A 22,988-nucleotide genomic window follows, 5' to 3' on the forward strand; every position below is an offset into this window, starting at 1 on the left:
TCAACCCCATTCTCCTGCCTTTCCCCCACAACCTTTGATCCCCTTAACAGTCAAGAACCTACCAGCTCTGCCTTACAGGCAATGACCTAACCTGCACAGCCCTCTGTGGCAATGAATTCCACAAATTCACCTACGCATGTCACAACCTAAGGGTTTTTTTTTAGCATGGCCAATCAACCTAATCCACGCATCTTTGGAGGAAACCTGAGCATCGGGAAGAAACCCACGCAGGCACGAGGAGAATGTACAAGCTCCACCCAGACAGTGACCCAAGGTGGGAATCAAACCCAGGTCCCTGGCTGAAGAAATTCCTCCTCACCTCGATTCTTTGCTCTGAGGTAGTGCCCTCGGATCCCAATCTCTTTTACTGTTGCATCTGAACCTGTGACTAATGTGCCAACAGGTGAGTGAGCTTGGAAACGAGTGTGTTTAATCCACCTGTAAACCAATATCAGGGTGTTTTTTTTTGGTGTTGTGGGGAGAGAGGATCATTGTTTTTTCTATAGGCTTACTTATTTATTTGCAAGAAAACAAAAAAGGGTAAATTAGCAGGACAACGCTCGATGCACTGCATAAATTTGCGCTCAAGCTCGGAGAAGTTCAAGGTTAAACAGGCAGCTGACAGTGATGGATGGTTTCATTATATCCTCCGCTCACTAACCAAGGCGTTGTGTCGGCATCAACAGTCAGCTTGGCAGCACAGGAGTTGGGAGTGATAATACGGGGTGGTGCTAATTCGGAGCTGCCCCTGCAGAGGGTATTTTCTCCCAGGCAGCAAGCAATGGGGGGAGGGAGACAGAGACGAAAACCTTTAACACAGCGAGTGGGGCGTCCCATCAGTGATTTCAGTGAGGGGTTTACAGAGATCTTCAGTTCAAACAGCTCAGCCACTGACACTGCAGTTAAAATCTGGGTTTGCGAGGCGACACCTTGCAGTTTTAACGGGTCTACAAATCTATACATATATAAAAAAGCGAATAACTAATTCATAAGCCATCGTTGTGACTTAAATCCGCTTCAGTGAGACAATTAAGGGATAAAACCCCATTTGGGAGCTAATAGTTGTGGACAATTAGCCAGGAGGGAAACGAGGGAGTTTAGTGGATTTGGCAGATTCTTGAAGAGTGACACGTCTTTAAATTTAGTTGATACTTTTTTACGGAAACCAAATTAATCCGTGAAGTTAACTTTACTTAATCAGCCAAAGCCTATTTGTTGCACATTTGGAGCAGGCAAAAATCCTGAGCGTTGTCGGGAGAGGTGGGCAACGCAACGCATCCGAATCTCATCGTGCCAGCCGTCCTCTCCAAATGCCAGTGAAACCGAACTGCAAATCTCTCCGCCGTCGCTGCATATCCAGCAGCCCAATTCTCACCATGAGTCTGCTGTCTAACTGTGTGTGTAAGCTAACGAAGCAATGGACGTGTTTGTCACAAGTTTAAATGGTTGTGCTGGGGGGGTCGGGGGGTGGTGACAGCAATGCAACGCGTAGCCAGAAGAAACTGTGCTTTCTCCCATCATTTGGTGACTATTTTGATATTTAAGCACACACACAGACACATATACCCACAGAGCTGGAGCATTCAGTACATTGCAATCTGACATCAAACAACAAATCCTGGCTCTTGGTTGCCTGTGATCGCCCCCCGCCCCCACCCCCGCCACCACCTTGTCAATCCTCATCTCTGAGCCCCCCCCCCCCCAACCTCAGCAAACGCGTTTTGCCAACCTCACCCCCTCTTACCCACCACCAGTTGGCAGCTTCGCACCCCCCACGACTGGTCAGCTCCCCTGTCTATCAAAGCCTTTCTCCCTCCCACTTCGCAGCGTGAAGTTTAGTTGCACGGCGTGTCCTGTACATCCCCCCCCCCCCCACCTCCTCCTTCACCACCCCTAGCAATTCCCCCCCCCCCCACCCCACCCCCACCCCCAACTCCCCCACCCCCTCTCCGCTCCTGGCAAATCACTCGGTAGAAAATGTTACTGGGGAAGGGAGCGGGCTGGAGGAGCGACCGCTCCACGCACTTAACATCAGCGATGCCCTTGACTTCGAAGACGTGATCCTGGGACCTTTAACTGCCGGGTTGGAGACAGGGAGAGGGAGAGAAGGAGGGAAAGGCAAATACTCAAATATTTGCAAAACATTAGTAAGATTTTGCAACAACAACAACAAAAAAAGCAAATAAATAAACAGCATCCCATGCATTTGGGAAATGAACGCTGTCCATGGTCCTGGAGGCTAAGGGATACAAGCCAGTGAGAAGAACTCCTTTAAAAACTGTTCTTCTCTGCAGGACCTTGTGATAAAGCCAATATGATCGAAGGCAAATACCATCCGGTAGCCGCTTTGTGGGTTTATTTCTGGGGAGTCGCGGTGTTTCTAAGGTAAGGACCTCTTACTTTTCTTGTTAAAGAGCAAGTTAGTTTGCTTTTATTTCTGAGGCTGTCTCAGACGTGTTGCGCTTTGGTGTAACCTCTTGTTGGCCTGTCTGTGAGTAAACCATTCAAAAAACACGAGCTGGGTGTAAAGGCATTTCATATTGTTGCTGTTGTTGTGGTTTGAGGGAATATCAACTTGCATGGACTTGAAAAATATCAACAGATCATTTAAAAAAAATAGCTTGATATTGTCAAGCAACGTAACGAGGTGAGATCTCTCTGTGTTGCTAAACTTACATCTCCGGCCCCCTCCAAATCTTATCTTTGCAACTTTGTCACCTGCTTTTCTTAAAAAACGATTTTTGTGCCCTTTTATTTTATTTTTCAAAACACGATTAGGAAACTGGAAGCAGACGTGCGATTTTGCGATTATGAATGTACTGTTGTAACAAATGCAACAGAGCGCGCACATAGCCAGCGCTTCTCAATCAGCGCCTTCTTACGCCAGCACAGGGAAAGATCCAGAGGATCTTCACGGTCAGTTTAGCGCGCTTCAACGTGGTTACCGAACCCCGAGTAAGAATCTGCATTAATTCAAGGCAGGAGAAGTCAACAGAACCGAATCTGATTAAATTCCTCCTCCCATCAATAAAATAAATCTCTGGGGCTAAGGTTTTGTCTGTTGGTACTTTAGTCGGTTGTATCCCTTTATATAGGCGCCGTTAAGAGGTTTTTTTTCAATTGGTGACCCCCCCTCGCTTTTGCTCGGTTGGAGTTACTGTGCACCAACTAGTGGCCAGAGAGTTAATTTCACTGGCTGAGAACCATCTCACATTCCACCTTCCGCGTCAGTTTCACCGAAAAGGTCACAAAACATTAAGTTGAAAACGGAAATGTATGAGAACAGCAGTTTTAACTGATGGATGTCTTTATTGTTGAGTGTTACTCAGTAGGCAAGTGTATTAAAATGTATTAAAGTTTGGTGAGTAGAACCAACAGTGACCAGAAATTGAGTTTGTCTCTTGACTCTGAAGAGCTCCGATAGGATGGAGTTTTCGCACTTGCAGGCTACAAAATTCTTGCAAGGCATAATAAGGTAGATGTAGATAGGATGTTTCCTCTGGCTGGTGAGTCTAGCATAAGAGCACAGTGTCTCAGGATAAGGAATAAGTCATTTAATATTTGATTTGATTTGATTTATTATTGTCACATGTATTGGGACGCAGTGAAAAGTATTGTTTCTTGCTCACTGTGCGGGCAAAACATACTGTTCATAGAGTATATTGGGGAGAAGGAAAGGAGAGGGTGCAGAATATAGTGTTGCAGCCATAGGATGCAGAGAAAGATCAGCTTAATATGAGGTTGGTCCATTCAAAAGTCTATTGGCAGCAGGGAAGAAGCTGTTCTTGAGTCGGTTGGTATGTTTTTTCAAACTTTTGTATCTTATTTCTGATGGAAGAAGGTGGAAGAGAATATATTTGGGGTGTGTGGGGTGAGATGAGAAGGAGGAATTTCTTATCTAAGGAAGTGGCAAATCTTTGGAATTCTGTACCTCAGAAGGCAGTGGAGGGGCTCAATTATTATTCAAGACTGAGTCAATAGATTTCTGGTGAATAATGAGATTGCGGGATAGTGCGGGAAATTGATGTTGAGGTAGATGTTCAGTCATGATCGAATTGAGTGGTGGAGAAGGCTCAAACTTGATGGGCCAAATGGCCTACTCCTGCTCCTCTAGTCTGATGGCCAATGTACTAAAGTAACCAGAACATGATTTACGGAATAAACACTCATCAGAAAATTCTTCTGTGTCCCATGTGTGGTTGCAAAGAGTCAGAACACAGTGGCCACAAACTGTTAAAAGAATAAGTCAGGAATGTTGCCTAAAGTTGATTTCTTTCAAATATATTCCCGATTATTCTCATGAAAGGAGGGAAAAAAATTGTAGTATGGATGGGTCTACTTCTTAAGGCCAGTTTGATTCCCAGCTTGGGTCACTGTCTGTGTGAAGTTTGCATGTTCTCCCCGTGTCTGTGCGGGTTTCCTTCGGGTGCTCCAGTTTCCTCACACAATCTGAAAGACATGCTAATTAGGTGCATTGGCCGTGCTAAACTCTCCCTCAGTGTACCTGAACAAGTGCCGGAATCTGGCGACTGGAAGATTTTCACAGTAACTTCATTGTAGTGTTAATGTAAGCCTGCTTGTGCCTAATAAATAAACGTTTTAACTTTTTACATTAAGCAGGGTTGTGACCGAAAGTGATCATTCAAAACTGACCCCATAATTCAGGTTTTGTTTCCTATTTGTGGAGATAACTTACGGTTCCTCTTGTTTGTGTTGATACAGTAACTCAGCTCCCCATTCATCTGCATGTTAAACATTTCCATTACTTTAATATTTATTGTGGCAGCTAGCAGTCATTCCATAATTGAGCAATTGTTGTGTGAAAATATTCTGAAATTAAAATCAGTTTTCCTAGCTGACAATGATAGCTTTTCTTTATTCTTCCATAAATTACATCTCTGTTGTAATTCATTTGAATTCCCTTGAAAATTCCTCTAGAACAATTCGACTAAAGTGTTGGCACATTTGTGAAGGTAATATTACATGGCTGTCTGATCCTATGAATGGTTGCTATTGCACTGCCCATGAGTATCAAAGTTGCAAGTCAGTTACATGGGCCACATGCATAATAGCCTCAATGTTTTGCAAATAATTAATGAGTTCATAAACCTTTACGTCAATACATACTGTTAAGGTATATTATTTACATTTTTCACCATGAGTGTTTTTGAACAATGCATTTCAATTTTTATTTCTTTAAAAATCAGGGCACTAAGTTTTATATATTTGACAGAATCATAGATTCGTATAGTATGAGGCAGCACGGTGACACAGTGGTTAGCACTGCTGCCCCACAGCATTAGGGATCCGGGTTTGATTCCCACCTTGGGTCACTGTCTGTGCGGAGTTTGCACTTTCTCCCCGCGTCTGTGTGGGTTTCCTCCAGGTGGTCCGGTTTCCTCCCACAGCCTGAAAGGTGTGCTGGTTCGGGGCATTGTCCATGCTAAAATCTCCCTCAGTGTGCCCAGACACGCTAGAGTGTGGTGACGAGGGGATATTCCACAGTAACCTCATTGCAGTGTTAATGTAAGCCTACTTGTGACACTAATAAATAAACTTAATAAAGGAACATTTCAGTGGTAGTAGAGAGACTTAGAGCGAGAACTCCAGAGTTGATAAACACTAATAAATAAACTTAAACTTACAGGAAGAGGCCATTTGGCCCTTCATGCCAATGTTGGCTCTTTGAAAGAGCTGTTCACGAATCCCACTTCTTCATCTTTCCCCAAAGCCTGGCACATATTTCTCCAAGCTGGACATTTTTGATATGACACAAAGCATATGTGAATGATGCTTAATCAAATGCAAAAGGGATGATATAATGTTGTTGCATTTGCCACTGCTAATATGAATTGGAAGCTAACAATTAGTGCATATGTTTTACTAATAACATTGAAGACTAACTTGGACAGCTAAACTGATTGACATCAATATTACGTGTCAGAATCTGAAACTAAGAATCCATTAGAAGAGAACCATCTTCCCAGTCAAATGTTGGGGTTTAAGCAGTAAATGAGGAAACAGTGATGGAATATTTGATAGTCTATGCTGTGATCTACATTTTGCATTGTAAATATGGTAGTATAGAGAATTTAGCAAATGTCATTCAGTCCCTGTGTGGCACACATGAAAGTTACACGTGCCTTTATTTCTACGTGGTTTGAAGAGAGATTAACAACAGCTTGGTCAAAGAGGCAGGTTGTAAGGAACATTTCAGTGGTAGTAGAGAGACTTAGAGTGAGAACTCCAGAGTTGACCTGCCAAGGCTGCCATAACTTCCTGGCTCCTCAGTTTAGGACTTGTGGGGTACTCTCTTAGAATTCCTCATGTTGGGTTTACTCAGCAATTGTCCATAAGTGCTCATGCACCCTGGACGATTGCGCTGCACTGAGAACCATCCGACAAAGCAGTTTCAATCGTTAATTTCCGATGGTTCTAGGGTGTCTCACCTTAATAGTGAGTTAGAAAGAAATGAAGGCACTTTAACTTCAGACCCACTATTTTAACCACTAGACTGAGCTGCAGACAGTATAGCATCAAACCCATAACCGCCCCTCCTCCCCCGACAGCCCCCCTCCCCCTCCACCACCCAGAGGACCCACAACCAAGCACTCCGCTCCACCTATTTCCCCCCAACTTCCCTGACCTGACCCAGGCTCGAAGCCACAACAACCCAACACCCCCATCATTGACCCAACGCCACACCCTCCCTCCTCACATATCCAAACCTGACACTCCACCTCCCTCCAACCCCAACCTGACATATCACCCAGACCCTGACCACTCCACCGCACCATCCCACTTGATCACTCCCCAGTGTCACCCTGACAGTCCAATCCCCCACCCCTACCCCGACCAACCCACTCCCACTTGATCACCCCCCATCCCCAACATAACATCCCCCCCACCCCGACCACCCCAGCACACAGCCCCACTCAATCACACCCCCATCCCCAACCTGACACCCTCTCCCCACACCCTGACCAACACACATACCCACCCCTACTTGATCAACCCCACTCCCAACCTGACATACCCTCTCCCCACCCTGATCAACCACACTCCCACTCCCAGTCGATCCAACGCCTCTTCCGATTTGACCCCACACTGCCAACATACCCCCCACCCCCCAAGAGTCAATGTAGGTCAGTGAGCGCAGGGGTTGAATGGGACCTGATGGAAGAGGAGACACTGGCAGCAGAGTTTAGGATGACAAGGGGTGACATGGGTTGTTGATCAGGTGTGCACTAGAATAGCCTGAGGTAATAAAGGCAAGGATGAAGGCTTCAATATGTGCCACATGCTCTTGGTCTCTTTGTAATATGTCCCACATTCCAACATTAACAATAGCTCAAAAATACTTAACTGACTGCCAAGCACTTTGGGATTTCTTAAGGTTAAAATAGGCACAGAGTAAATGCATGTCTTTCTTTCCCTGTGATGTAGACTAACATTGCTTAGTTTATGGGATTGATTTCAAGTTTATTTATTAGTCACAAGTAGGCTTGCATTAACACTGCAATGAAGTTACAGCAAAAATCCCCTAACCGTCACACTCCAGTGCCTGTTCGGATACACTGAGGGAAAATTTAGTATGGCCAATGCACCTAACCACACATCTTTTGGACTATGGAAGGAAACTGGAGCACCTGGATGAAACCCATGCAGACAAGGGGAGAATGTGCAGACTCCGCACAGGCAGTGATCCACGAATCGAACCTGGCCCTTGGTGCTGTGAGGCAGCAGCACTAACCACTGTGCCAACATGCCACCCTTAAATATATATTCTTACTTAAATATAAGTAGCAGTTTCTATTAAATTTAGTGCATTTTTCATATTTTCAGCTGCTTGTAGACCCTCCCCAACAGCAGATTCTCACCAACCAGTGAATGTCTGCTTCTCCTGTAATGTCACTCATGTTTTGTTTTCCCAGCATAGCTCTCTTGTGCATCTTTTTAACTCACGACTCCAGACTCACACTGATTCCACTGTGTACCGGCTTCGGTTTGTCAAGATATTGCTCCTAAATTCCCTTTTGAATTCCTTGGTGACTACCTTACACTGATGGCCTCTAGTTATGGTCTTTTTCACAAGAAGAAACTTTCTCCCTGTATCCACTTCGTCAAAACCTCCATCGTTTTAAACCTTTATTAGTTCACCACTCTGCCTTTCTGTTTAGAAGAAAGCCCAGTGCTTGGTTTCCTTTATTAACGGTGTTGCTAACCTCTGGTACAAATTATAATGACTTTCAGTCCAGGATCTCTTTGTTCCTCCACTGCATCTGGACTTGCATGTAATAAGTGACCTGCCCAATCTTCCTACCAAAATGTCCAACCTCATGTTTATCTGCGTTGAGAATCATTTTCCAATTATTTGCCCATTTCCACAAGTTTTACTAATGTCTCCCCATGATTTGTTTGCAATCCTCTACAGTATTATCCTTCCCTCCCACCTCAGTTTGGCATTATCCACAAATTAGCAAACTATGATTTTTCATGCAAGCTGTGAAGAAATTACTCATGTGAGTTGTGAACAGCATTGATCCTTGTCGAACAACGCTTCTGACCTTCTGCCACTCTGAATGATGATCCTTCCCTCCCACTGTCTCCTATCTCTCTTGAGATCAATAATCCATTCAGCACTTCTCCCCTGACTCTGCATTCTTTGACTTCATTCATTAACCTATTATGGAGCAACTAATTGAAGGTCTTTAAAAATTCAGATAAATTACAGTCACTGTATTATTATTGTTTGTTCTCCGGGTCTTACAGGCCTATTTGAACTTGTAAATCACCTCTCTTCCAACAAATTCCCATTTTTTTTTGATTCCCTTAAGTGTCCAAAATTCTATTGACCTTTTCCTTGAATGGACTCAACCTCTGGGGTAGAGAATTCTGAATATTCATAAGCCTCTGGGTGAAGAAATGTCTCCTCAATTCTGTTACAAATGGTTGACCTTTTATACAGAGATTATAACTTCTAGCTCTGAACTGTCCAACAACTTTGCTCTCTATGAATTTTATACATGAATCAGAGAACAAATGGGAGCAGGAATAGGCCATTTGGCCCTTTGAGCCTGCTCTGCCATTCAGCACGATTATGGCTGATCATCCAACTCAGTAGGGGGCGCCAAGCGTGGCTGACCAGGAGTCTCTCCCACTTTCACCACCAGCCATTGGCAGGATTTGCAGATTGACACTCAGCCTGTTTAGCCACTTTATGAACGCACCTTCCTTGGTCACCCAGTCCTGGGGTGGGACTTGAAGTGGGTATGCCGGCGTTGGACTGGCGTAAACACAGTAAAAAGTCTGACAACACCAGGTTTTAGTCCAACCTATTTATTTGATAATATACTCGCAAGCTTTCGAGGTTTCCCTCTTCGTCAGGTGAATGGAGAGTTCTCCATTCTACTCTCCATTCACCTGACGAAGAGGGAAACCTCGAAAGCTTGCGAGTATATTATCAAATAAATAGGTTGGACTAAAACCTGGTGTTGTCAGACTTTTTACTGTGGGACTTGAACCCAGAGCTTCCGGCTCGGAGACAGGGACGCCACCCATTGCACCACAAAGCCTCCTGATGGGCTTCTGCCACCATCGTAGTTTGAGGGGATGTGAAATCAGATGGCTCCCACGGGACAAGGAAAAATAATTCCAGTGGGGGAGGCCTTGCATCGGCCGACAGGAAACTGAAGTTTTATTGTAGGCTCAGTGTAAGCATTCCTTCTCTTCCAAGACAAGGCTTAAAATTTCAAAACATCCTGGCCAGCATCTTATCGCCGTTTATGCCAGTGGGTTTTCCTGTTCCGTTGCAGTGAACAGAGATTGGCTGGCTGCCAATTTCTCTGACCTTGCTGCATTGGGAGCGTGGCATGGGGTGGCACAGTGGCACAGTGGTTAGCACTGCTGCCTCACAGCGCCAGGGACTTGAGTTCAATTCTAGACTCGGGTCGCTGTCTGTGTGGAGCCTGCGTGTTCTCCCTGTGTCTGCATGGGTTTCCTTCAGGTGCTCCGGTTTCCTCCCACAGTCCAAGGGTGTGCAAGTTAGGTGGATTGGCCATGACAAATTGCCCCTTACTGTCAGGGAGATTAGCAGGGTAAAAACGTGGGCTTGTAGCGTTAGGGCCTGGGTGGGATTATGGTCGGTGCAGGCTCAATGGGCCAAATGACCTCCTTCTGCACAATAGGGGTACTATGATTCTATGAACAGCAGGTATGATCATGCCCTCTGGTTTTGGGCTGTCTACAGAGCAGCTTCCATGATCCCTTTACTTAGTAAAAAGTCTGACAACACCAGGTTTTAGTCCAACCGATTTATTTGATATTATTTGATATTATTATCAAATAAATCGGTTGGACTAAAACCTGATGTTGTCAGTCTTTTTACTGTGTTTACCCCAGTCCAACGCCGGCACATCCACATCATCTCTTTACTTAGAACAGGTTAGGCCGCTCAGCACTGGTACAAATAGGCCAAACACGTACAGTGAGTCCACTTGTATCTCCTGTCCTCTGTACGTCCTAGGAATTCACTTTGCATTTTACAAGTTGCTTCTTGACCTGAATAAGGCAGGTGCTCCAGCCTCAGCCCGGCCCTGTCCAAGGTGATGATGATAATGAGGAGTGTCAGAGTAAGTGCACTGCTCAGTGACTCAGTGGCACATTGTGTCCCTGACTGTCCCCTTAGACATCAAGCACGAGCCCAAAATCTGTCTCAACTATCCAGGTTTCACCACTTCAGTTGCTTATGTTGCAGACACATTTTAATGTTGTTAGGATCCAACATTGATTATTTTTATTTCATTTATGAGATGTAGGCATTGCTGGCTGGGCTCAGAATTTATTGCCCATCCGCCATGCCCTCCCTTCCAGAGGGTTCTTGAGAGTTAACCATATTCCTGTGGGTCTGGAACCACATGCAGACCAGAACAGATAAGGATGAACCCCGGGCAAGACCTAGGGACCTAGGTTCAAATCCCACTATGGCAGATGGCGACATTTGAATTCAATAAAACTCTGGAATTAAGATGGTCTTGAAGTCTTTTTATGATAACCAACAAAGACTTCAAGACCATCTTAATTCCAGATTTTTATTGAATTCACGTGTCAACATCTGCCATCAAGGGATTTGAACCTGGGTCTCTAGGTCTTGCCTGGGGTTTCTGGATTAAATGCCACTACGCCACTGTGTCCCTGAATTGTTCAAATAGCATGGTACATCTCCGTTATAGTTAATATATTAAAACAACAACAGATCAGAATCATTGATGACTGTTCTGGCAAGTTTTGTATCTTCCTTTACTTTCTAGCCTTTAATCCTCTCTTAGAGTCCCAACTACCTCCTAAAACAAATGCCTGGGTGATATAACGAAGTGAAAATCCAGTGCAATATTTATGAAGTAATGTATCATTGGAGATTCTGGTCTTTGGGGCATGTGTTTAACCAAGTCTCCATCTATGCATATTGATGATCTCATGCGCTATTCATGATGAGCAGGACTCATTCCTAATACCCAAGCCATTCCTCCGTCCATCCACCCATACTGCCAATAATTGATATTTCTGCCTCAGTCATCACTCTGTGCGATATCGCTGTTGAACAATGCCTGCTTTACAACAATCATTGGGCTTGAAAATAAATTCTTCTCACAAAGATCTTAGTGAAACTTTGTCCTGGTTCAGGACTCTCTTAATGTTAACATGCAGGTTGAGTTGACAGTTAGGAAGGCAAATTCAATGTTAGCATTCATTTCTAGAGCGCTAGAATACAAGAGCAGGGATGTACTGCTGAGACTGTATAAAGCTCTAGTCAGAGCACATTTGGAATACTGTGAGTATTTTTGGGCCCCGTACCTCAGGAGGGGTGTGCTGGCCTTGGAGGAGTCCAGAGAAGATTCACAAGAATGGTGCCAGGAATGAAGAGTTTGTCATATGAGGAGCGGTTGAGGGGTCTGTGTTTATACTTGATGGAGTTTAGAAAGATGAGGGGGAATCTAATTAAAACTTACAGAATACTGAGAGGCCTGGATACAGTGGATGAGGAAAGGATGTTTCCACTGGTGGGAGAGACAAGAACTCGAGGGCACAACCTCAGAGTGAAGGAACGCTCCTTTAAAACTGAGATGAGGAAGAATTTCTTCAAGGGTGGTGAATCTGTGGAACTCATTACCACAGAAGACTGTGGAGGCCAGGTCATTGAGTGTCTTTAAGACATAGATAGGTTCTTGAGCAATAAGGGGATCAAGGGTTACAGGGAAGGCAGAAGAATGGAGATGAGAATCATTTCAGCCATGATTGAATGATGGAGCAACTTGATGGGCTGAATGGCCTAATTCTGCTCCTATATCTCATGGTCTTATGGGTAAGACACTGTGTGAATTGCAGAGCTCAAAAAATCATTCAGGCCAGAATAGATAGTGCGCAGTGAGTGAGCAAGGCCTGTTGTGCATCTGACAATGCATGCAGTAAAGCTTCTACACAACTCTTAGGTACCCAACAAGGTCAACAGAGCACTATTGTTTCATAGACTGTATTAAGGTGTCACCAACCTTATGAATGCCACTCAGATCTGGCTTCTCACTAGCTGGTACTGCCAGGTCTGAACCTTGCAGTCATGTCTTGAATAGGAACATCTCACTACTTCATACGTTAGCTTCCTTTGACTTCTCAGCCTGTGGCTTTACCTCTGAGCCATTCCCTAGTTTGTGGCACTTTCTGTTCTTTAGCTTGGGACTGACTTTCTGTACCTGTGCATTGTTCTATTACAATCCCAGCTGGTGTTATAACTGGGCAAAAAAAATCCCAGAATGGAACCCTGGCTCAAAAGATTGTGAGTTACTATTTTAGAAAGCGTGGAGGATGAACGTCACAGGACCACTCGTTAGTTTTTAACAAAAGGAAAAATCATTAAATATGAAAAGTTTCACTGTGATACAATGCTTTAATCCCCTTACCTTCACAAACAAACACAGAGTTAAAGTTAGCATGGGTTACAATATACCGTAGGCTCCAACGGTCTCAACAACAAAGTACCTTTAAACACACAGGCCGAATGTGGTCAGACACGTTTCATTCTGAACCTGAGTGTATGTCTGTGGATTTCTCCTCAAAGTCCCCGCAGATGATTCTTATATTGTGAGCCACCTTGTCTCACTGAACTCCACCTTGCACATGAGTGATTTCAAATTCCGCTTTCAAAAAGACACACTTTCATATCTCATTTTACACAATGCCTTCCCTCAGTTCATTCTATAAAAAAAAACCCACTCCAGGTTTTTCAAGCTACTCTTTCAAACAAAGCTTCCACTCCATTTTGAATAAGGAATCCAACATCCATATTTTACATCTTCCCCTGAAGGATTTCTTTGTCTTGACTGTTGTAGAAACTCTTCACAATTACTTTAACAATCAACTCTCAAACCGTATTAAGATGGCACCAAACTTTTGATTTGCCTCTTTCTGCTTCCCCACTTACTGGTTGCTGCAGCTGTGTCTTTAATTTAGAACATTTTCCCTTCTTTTCACTTGAATTCTCCTGAACAGTGCCTTGTTCAACCTTTTTGGCCCCTGTTTCCTGAACTCCAGTCTTTCTAAGATATTCTTTTTGTCCCAGTTCCATGGTTATCTGGACTGTACCTGGTGCTTTGGGAAGTCTGCCTTTTTGTAGTCCCCTTATCCTGTTCAGTCATTTTCTCTGGCAAAGTTGAGAGATGCTGAGTGGGATTTTACAGCCTAGCTTGTTCTGAAACCATAAGATCCCACCCGAGGTCAACACACCTTCCCATTGCCCGCCCCTCGCCCTCGTGGTTGGTGAGGTGGTAAAATTCAGGCTGTTCACTCCCCAGTTTTGCAAGGTTGGTTGAATGGCTGGTTCATGATGCAGAATGATGCCAACAGTCTGAGTGCAATTCCCATACCGGTTGAGGTTATTTATGAAGGCTCACCCTCTCAACCTTGCCCCTTGCCTCTTGTGATGTAGTAATCCTCAAGTTAAATCACCATTAGGTCAGCTCTCCCTCTCATAGGAGTGAGCAGCCTATGGTCATCTGGGACTATGGTGAGTTTAGAACATAAGAACATAAGAAATAGGAGCAGGAGTAGGCCATCCAGCCCTTCGAGCCTGCCCCGCCATTCAATAAGATCATGGCTGATCTGTCGTGGCTCAGTTCCACATTCCCGCCCTCTCCCCAAAACCCTTAATCCCCTCTCTTATCAAAAACCCATCAACCTGCATCTTAAAAATATTTAGCGAGGTAGCCTCCACCACTTCAATGGGCAGAGAATTCCAGAGATTCACCACCCTTTGAGTGAAGAAGTTCTTCCTCAACTCCGTTCTAAACCACCCCCCCTTTATCTTGAGGCTGTGCCCCCTAGTCCTACTGTCCTTTCTGAGCGGGAAGAGTCTTTCCACCTCTATCCTATCCATCCCATTCATCATCTTATACGTCTCAATGAGATCTCCCCTCATTCTTCTAAACCCTAACGAGTACAAGCCTAGTTTATTCAGCCTCTCCTCATACCTTACCTATCTCCAACTGTAAAAGAATTCAACTAAAAACCAAACTCCAAAACCTTCCTACCCATTCCCCAATTGCTAAACAATGCCTCCATGCTTCTGTTAGCTTTTATTTACACTTCACGCCTCAGTACAATAAAAGCTATGTTTGAATTGAAACCAAAACCCCCACACAAACAAACACATTTGTCCAGGAGGAATCTAACTTTTACCTTTCCTTACACAGAAATATTAAAATAAACCCACTTTAAATTATATCTTATTTCTAATATTTCCCAATGCAAATATGTTTTCCTCACATAAAAGTTGTTTATGTAGAATTTATTTTTAGCTCACCTGGTTCTAAACTAGTGTTTCTGTTTTTTTATGTCAGCTTCTAATAAGCAACATCTTAGTTTTTTAAACTCTGCAATTGTTTTTACATGGTAAATTCTTCATTATAACACAGGCATGGTTTGAATGAAATTAAACCTACAGGCGTGCAGGCACCTTTGTCTAACTTGAAGCTAAACTGAAGTTTTAACCCTTTCTTAACACACAACTACAGAAACACAAATTTAAACCTTAATTCTAACATACACAATGCAAATATAAATTACTGAAGCTGTTTTTATTTCCTAACAATAGCATATGTATGTATGTGATAAATGTGCATGTGTTTGCATGCATGGCAGTCGTGAGTGGTCAGTACGACTAATGGTGTTTTTCTATGTCTGCTGGCAGGAACATACCTGAGGTGGCTGGGTGTACGGCCGTGTGTTTAAGTATATGCTGTATGGCTGTGATGTTTTGTGGTGTGTGTGTGTGTCTTTGCATGTGATGATTGCAATGCGATGTGTGCAAGAACATTGCAAATATTGGGCAGGATTTTCCAGCTGCAATCACCCTGAAACCGGAAAATCCAGTCTGAGGTCAATGGATCTTTTCATGGTCCGCTCCTTGGCCGTTCTGATTCCTCCACTGGGTGGAATGGGAAGACTCACCCTATTGCGTGTGTATGAGGATGTGCGTGCATTTTACAAGTGGCTAATATATTTGGTGTTGCTCCCAGAGATTGCTTTGGGTCTGATAGCTATTTGACTGCGCATCTTATTTACAGATGTGGTGCGCTGTGAGTGTGTGCGTCAGTAGGGTGCACACTACTTTGAAGTTGTCAGAAATTATGTAGCGGAAATGTAGCATGAAAAATGGACTGTTCTACCCTGATCCATTAATACTAAACATAATCATAAGGTACCAATGAAGAAAATGTTCCATTTTATGGCACAATAATACATCATGTTGATGTTAAGGAGCACACTTGGAAGCAGAACAATGATGATGGATGGCACTGCTGACATGATTTTATATTGCAATAATAGATAATATAGCACAGCCTTGCCTTATGCTGGGGAAAAACATTTATCTCGACATCATTTCCATTATAATCTCGGTATGATACACCAAGTGAAAGTCAAATAGTGTGACATGATTTCGTTAGACACTATTCGGAGCAATGCTGTTCTGAACAGCAAGATGTGGTGTTGGAGTATTAAACTAGCGTCTCGCTGAAAGCTTGAATATTTATGTCCCCTTCACAAAATGCAACTCGCACTGTGGATTCCAAATGGCTTCCCTGCTCGACGCGAAGCGCCCAGTTTGTGCATAAACACAAAACAATCCCGCTGGATGTTAGCCATCTATAGTTGATGTGTTGGAGTGATTGACTATTCAAAGGGCAAGTTTCCCATTTCAGCTGCGATATTATTCCCAGTTAATCTTACTGGGGCTGTCGATGTGCTACTAATTCTTGCTATTCCTCTTTGAATAAGGTTACACTGGGATGGTTGCATTTTAAACAGGCTGAAATGGAAGGATGCTATGCTTACTTGAGTGAGCCAAGCGAGGATGCTCGTGGTGTAAACAGAAAACCAAACTTAAGACTTTATAGCAAGAAGGAAATGAAATACAAATAGTGGAGAGAATCTGTCGAAACCCACTAACTGAAACACTTCTGAGCCTCTTTCATCAGCTCCATCCTACGCAATCTACTGCCCCCATCCACTCCTACCACGCCATTCAGTTCCCGCTCCCCAAAACGGTGGGGTTGGCACGTATTCAATATTTAACTGAGGCGCTCATTTGCTGAAATGGGCAGTTTCTTGGTCTCACCCGCTAGAAAGGGTGTCACAGATTGAAATGGAGTTTATTCCTGCCAACCAGCATTTCTGCCTGTTTCTCTCTTCCAGCTGCCAAAATCAGGTGAAGTCATGGGGCAGGTTTTGGGGGAGGAAATAAGAACATAAGAAATAGGAGCAGGAGTAGGCCATCTAGCCCCTCGAGCCTGCCCCGCCATTCAATAAGATCATGGCTGATCTGTCGTGTCTCAGTTCCACATTCCCGCCCTCTCCCCATAACCCTTAAATCAAAAGTTACTGAACACCTAGAGAACAGGATTCAAGCAGGGTTCCTTAGCGTGGCTTCTACCCGGCAGGTCAGATTTGTATCAACCTTCTGTGAAAAAATTAAGAGGATCTTAGTTGAATGGTAGAACAGGTTTGAAGGGCAAAATGGTTGACAAAGGGCAAAATGGCCACCTGCAGCCCATGTCTTTTTCATGAAGGTTGATGAAGGGCAGTGGACATAGTTGATAGAAATTGTCAAAAAGCATAAGATAATGTTCCATAAGAGCACTTAAGCCAAGGATAAAGGTATGCACGGGTTAGTGCCAAGTTGTCTACTTCCAAAATGGAGTAGCACTCAAAAGGATGTTCCAGGACACAGTTTGATTTTCTGTCCAATTAAATGATTAGATAAAAGCTCAGAAACAACAGGCCTACCGGCAAGGAAAGTACCACCTCACTGGAAGTACCTGATAAGGGAATCAAGCTTTATGGCTAAAGGAGAGGGATTGCAGAACTCCGTACTACAGTGTGGGCGGGGTGGGGGAGGGTGGTTAGTTGCCCTGGTACATGAATTACAGAAGTTAGTCTACAGGTACAACAGGTGATAAGGAGGGCAAATGGAATGTTGGCATTTTTTGCAAGGAGAATGAAATATAAAAGTAGGGAAGTTTAACTGCTGCTGCTGCAGATGCCCCATCTGGAATACTGCATACAGTTTTGGACTCCATCTCTGGAAAAGGATACACTTGCATTTGAAGCAGTCCCGAGATAGTTCACACGACTCACTCCTGGGATGAGGGGCTTACCAAACCAGAAAGATTGAACAGGTTGGACCAATGTGCATTGGAAATTAGAGGAACGGTGTGGTTCCACAGTAGTTCACATTGCTGCCTCACAGCATCAGGGACTCGCATTCAATCCATTGTCCACTGTAGTAAAAACTCATCTGGTTCTCTAATGCCCTTTACAGAAGAAAATTTACCATCCCGACCTGGTCTGACCTACATGGACTTCAATCAGGCCTTTGACAAGGTCCCACGTGGCAGGCTGGTACAGAAGGTGAAGTCGCTCGGAACCAGAGATGAACTGGCAAGGTGGATACAGAGCTGGCTTGGTCATAGAAGACAGAGGGTAACAGTGGACGGGTGCATTCCTGAATGGAAGGCTGTGACTAGTGGCATTCCTCAGGGATCAGTGCTGGGACTTTGCTTTTTGTAATGTATATAAATGATTTGGAGGGAAGTGGAACTGGTTTGATTAGTAAAATTGCAGATGAGCCAAAGGTTGGTGGAATTGCAGGTAACGATGAGGACCATCGGAGGATACAGCAGAATATAGATCGGCTGGAGACTTTGGGGGGGAGATGGAAATGGATTTTAATCTGGACAGATGTGAGATAATTTATTTTGGAAGGTCTAATACAGAAATATACAGTAAATGGCAGAACCCATATAAATATTGATAGGCAGAGGGATCTGGATACATAGATACACAGATCACTGAAAGTGACAATGCAGATGGAAAATGTGGTCCAATTTTCAGTGGAGCTCCAGTAAAAGATGTTTCTAAACTCACTTTTGCGGGGGGCAAACTTAAACTTTGGCAGAGGCATCAAGCAGAAGGAGTGGATGAAGCATTGGCTATTCTCCTTACCCAATTCTTGCTCGAGGAAAACCAGGTGGTGTGCATGATAGGAGGACGTTCTGTTAACTGCCCGCTTTTCAGTCCAGATAAAAATGAATTTTACCTTCACCTTCAGACAGTTGCTTGTACAATGTAGACGAGCCTCAAATAGCTGCAGGGGTACCATTTATCCAGGTTCTTCTTATTTATTTTTTAAAAATTCTTCCTCTAAATACTTTCTTCTTCTGAACCATCAGAATCATTGTCTTAGTTGGATGCATAATCACGGAACCATAGGCTCCCTACAGTGCAGAAGGAGGCCATTCGGCCCATTGAATCTGAATTGACTCTCCAACAGAGCATCTTAACCAAGGGGTTTTCCCTGTCACCTGACATATTTACCCGGCTGATCTCCCTAATCTATATATTTAGCAACACTAAGGTGCAATTTAGCATGGTCATTCAGCCTAATCTGCACATCTTTAGACTGTGGTAGGAAACTGAAGCGCCTGGAGGAAACCCACGTAGACACAGAGAGAAAACTCCACATGGACAGTCACCCAAGGCTGAAATAAAACCCGGATCCCTGGCACCGTGAGGCAGCAGTGCTAATCACCATGCCACCGTGCTGCCCTAATCAAAGGCTCTTTTCTCTTCTGTCTCTGGCACGGCATTTTTCTGGTCATATTGCATACCACAAGTCACCTCGTATAGAACACAGCCACAGCGAGCTAATTGACCACTTTTGTCATTCTATAAGTCATATTATTTGGTCCATTCATGCCTTTGAATACATGAACATGGCACTGGTACAATGTTGAAATGAATTTCTTTTATTGAACAGAACTTAAAGTCAAATCATCATTAAGCGAACAGTAGAGAAAAGCCAGAGATGTTAGCTTTTTCTGACAGTTCCCCTGTACTGATCCTGAATGCAGAACACAAAAACAAAGCCAGACTGAACGGAACTGAAAACATAGAGCTGAAACTACAATGTATGTGATTTGTTATCTTGTTATTGAAATTGTTTGGCACATGCTGTCTCTGACGTGGAGAAACCGGCCTCGCAAATGTTGGTTATGAAAAACTTTGTCCGGCTTATGAAAAGCCTGTTTTGCCTGCATTGTACTTTTCACAGAATCACTGAATATTACAGTGTAGAAGAGACCCTTCGGCCCATCGAGTCTGCACCGACGCACGAAATGTCCTGCCCAGTGTATCCCACTTACCAGCACTTGGCCCGTAGCCTTGAATATTATGGTGTGCCAAGTAGTTATCCAGGTACTTTTTAAAGGATGTGAGGCATCCCACCAACACTACCCTCCCAGGCAGCACATTCCAGACCATCACTACCCTCTCAATAAAAAAGCTTTTCCTCAAATCCCCCCTAAACATCCCACCCCTCACTTTTAACTTGTGTCCCCTCATAACTGACCCTTCAACTAAGGAGAACAGCCGTTCTCTATCCACCCTGCCCTTCATAATCTTGAACACCTCAAATGCAATCAATTTTTAGCTAACCCAGCATGCCTTCTGAGTTTTAAAATGTAATCGAGTTACAGCTTAGTTAGTGAATTTTTTTAAGCTTAACATTTAAATGTAATTACATCGGCAGAAATATCTTGAAGAGAAGTCTGCATAAGTGAAGCACACCACACACAGGACCAAGACATACACACAACACAAGAACACAAGAATTAGAGGCAAGAGCAGGCTACCTTCAAGTCTGCCCCATCCATTCAATACAATCATGGCTGGTCTAAATTAATCCTTATTGTTGGGGATTGCTCAAAGCACAATAACATTCATTAGAAGGTGTGCGATATGTTCTTTACCGTTCCAGAAGTTGATGGTTGAATCTCTGTCTCTGACTTCCACCCTTATCTGGGAAAGAGTTGCATGAACATGCATCAAATCTTCAAGTATAAAGCTAGTTTTTGAATAGGTAGAGATACTCTGTGCTATGAATTGAACAAAGGTTAAAAACTTAATGGAGATTGTCAAAAATGTTTTTTTTCCCCTTTCTCTCTCAACCTGAACTAAGAACTTAAATTGAATTATTAAATTGAGAACTGTGGCATTATGTTGGGGAATTGATGTAATTACAGTATTATATTATCGGTTAGAGTGCAATAGGAAATTTCTTCCTTCGTGGCACTATGCATTTTGCTTTCTGTAGGGACTTTCTGCTACACATGCTTTGTAAAGAAGTAATTTTCTTTTGATTTTAATTGATTGAATTTTGAAATGAGGTTTTTCTTAAAGCTGCACTTTCATTTCATGGAAACTAACCACATTGGAAATGCACCCTTCACTGATTTGGAATGAATGCAATTTTTGTTAGTACTCCCAACAAAGGTGTTTCATTGGAAGTCAACTGTAAGTCACTCTATGTTAGATATATCCTTTAACCTATCCCTCATGATGCAACCCCAACAATGCAGTTAGTACTCTGTTTATAAGGTGAATTGAGTCAAATCTGAATGAAAAAAAAACACTTCTACGCAAAGGTAAGGGTGGATAAAGCATGACATTGCCAGCAGAGCATTAGGTAGAGTAGCAATAGGTAGAATAAGGTAGATTCTATGGCAAATGGCTCATGTCCTGACTCCTCAATGTCACATCACCATCCAATGTGTTTCACTCTGAATCACTCAGTTTGATGGGTGCAGCTACCACAACACTTAAATTCCAACTCGATTTTCAAGTTTGCAGATCTCAAACAATGATGACTCGGGGTATCGGAATAAGATAGAGAATCTGGTGAAATGGTGCAATGCCAATAACCTCTCCCTCAATGTCAGCAAAATGAAGAAGATAATTAGTGACTTCAGGAAACGTAGTGGAGGAAATGCTCCTGTCTACATCAACGGGGTTGAAGTGAAGATTATCAAGAGCTTCAAGTTTCAGGATCACCAACAATCTGTGCTGGCTCTTCCATGCTGACGCTGTATTTTAAGAGAGTCCACCAACACCTCAGGTTTCCCAGAAGGCTAAGGAAATTTGGCATGTGCACGATATCTGTCACCAGGTTTTACAGATGCACCAAAGAAAGCATCTTTTCTAGATACATCACAGCTTGGTAGGGCTCTTACTGTGATCAAGACCACAAGCAACTTCAAAGAGTTGTGAACGTAGCCCAGACATCACTCAAAACAGCTTCCCGTCCACTGACACCATTTACGCTTCCTGCTGCCTCGGAAAAATAGCCATCATAATCAAGGACGCCATGCACCCAGGACATGCTCTCTTCCACATGCTTCCATTGGGAAAAAGGTACAAAAGTCTAAGGTCATATGCCAAACGATTCAAGAACAACCTTTTCCCTGCTGCCATCTTTTGAATGAACCTATCACATATTAAGCTGATCTTTCTCCTCATCCTATCGTTAACTGTAACATTATATTCTGCACCCTCTCCTTTCCTTCTCCCCTATAACAATCTGAGGTCCCTGTCTGCTTCAAGAAGATGACCATCGTCCAGGTACCTATGAAAACCAAGCAGCATGCCTTATTGATTATCGGCTAGTGGCTCTGACATCTATCATTATGAAGTTGTTTGAAAAGTTAATCATGACACAAATCAATTCCAGACTCCCGAACTATCGGGATCCACTACAGTTTGCCTACCACCGCAACAGGTCCACAGCTGGTGCCATTTCCCTGCACCTGCACTCAGCCCTGGAACACCTAGATAACAAGGATACCTATATCAAACTCCTTTTATTAACTACAGCTCGGCCTTCAACATTGTTAGTCACACAAAACTCATCTCCAAACTTCAGGGCTTGGGTCTAGGCACCTCCCTCTGCAACCGGATCCTGAACTTCCTATCTCACAGACCACAATCAACAAGGATAGGCAACAACACCTTCTCCACAATCATCCTCAACATTGGTGTCCCTCAAGACTGTGTTCTCAGCCCCTTGCAATATTCCTTATACACATATGACTGTGCGACCAAATTCCTCTCTAATTCAATTTTCAAGTTTGCTAATGACACCACCAACATGGGTCGGATCTCAAAAAATGACGAGACAGAGTACAGGAATGAGACAGACAATCTAGTGAACTGGTGCGGTAACAATAATCTCTCCCTCAATGTCAACAAAATGAAGGAAATTGTCATCGACTTCAGGAAGCGTAAAGGAGAACGTGCCCCTGTCTACATCAATGGGGATGAAGTAGAAAGGGTCGAGAGCTTCAGGTTTTTAGGTGTCCAGATCACCAACAATCTGTCCTGGTCCCCCATGCCGACACTATAGTTAAGAAAGCCCACCAACCCCTCTACTCTCTCAGAAGATGAAGGAAATTTGGCGTGTCAGCTACTACTCTCACCAACTTTTACAGATGCACCACGAAAGCATTCTTTCTGGTTGTATCACAGCTTGGTATGGCTCCTGCTCTGCCCAAGACTGCAAGGAACTACAAAAGGTTGTGAATGTAGCCTAATCCATCAATTAAACC

At 43.6% G+C, this 22,988-nt stretch overlaps 1 protein-coding gene across 2 annotated transcripts in view; it reads left to right on the top strand.

Annotated features, from left to right (window-relative positions):
* The first annotated feature begins 1,989 nt into the window (after window positions 1-1,989).
* glra3 (glycine receptor, alpha 3) overlaps window positions 1,990-22,988 on the top strand; it is a 224,254-nt gene continuing 203,255 nt past the window's right edge. For both annotated transcript variants that reach the window (XM_080189748.1, XM_080189749.1), the window contains exon 1: window positions 1,990-2,385. In XM_080189748.1, coding sequence (XP_080045874.1) covers window positions 2,315-2,385 — 71 coding nt within the window. In that variant the 5' untranslated portion in view covers window positions 1,990-2,314. The remainder of the gene's footprint in view (window positions 2,386-22,988) is intronic.

The sequence above is a fragment of the Carcharhinus amblyrhynchos genome, chromosome 5 (assembly GCF_965287045.1).
Source record: "Carcharhinus amblyrhynchos chromosome 5, sCarAmb.v2.hapA, whole genome shotgun sequence".
NCBI lineage: Eukaryota > Metazoa > Chordata > Chondrichthyes > Carcharhiniformes > Carcharhinidae > Carcharhinus > Carcharhinus amblyrhynchos.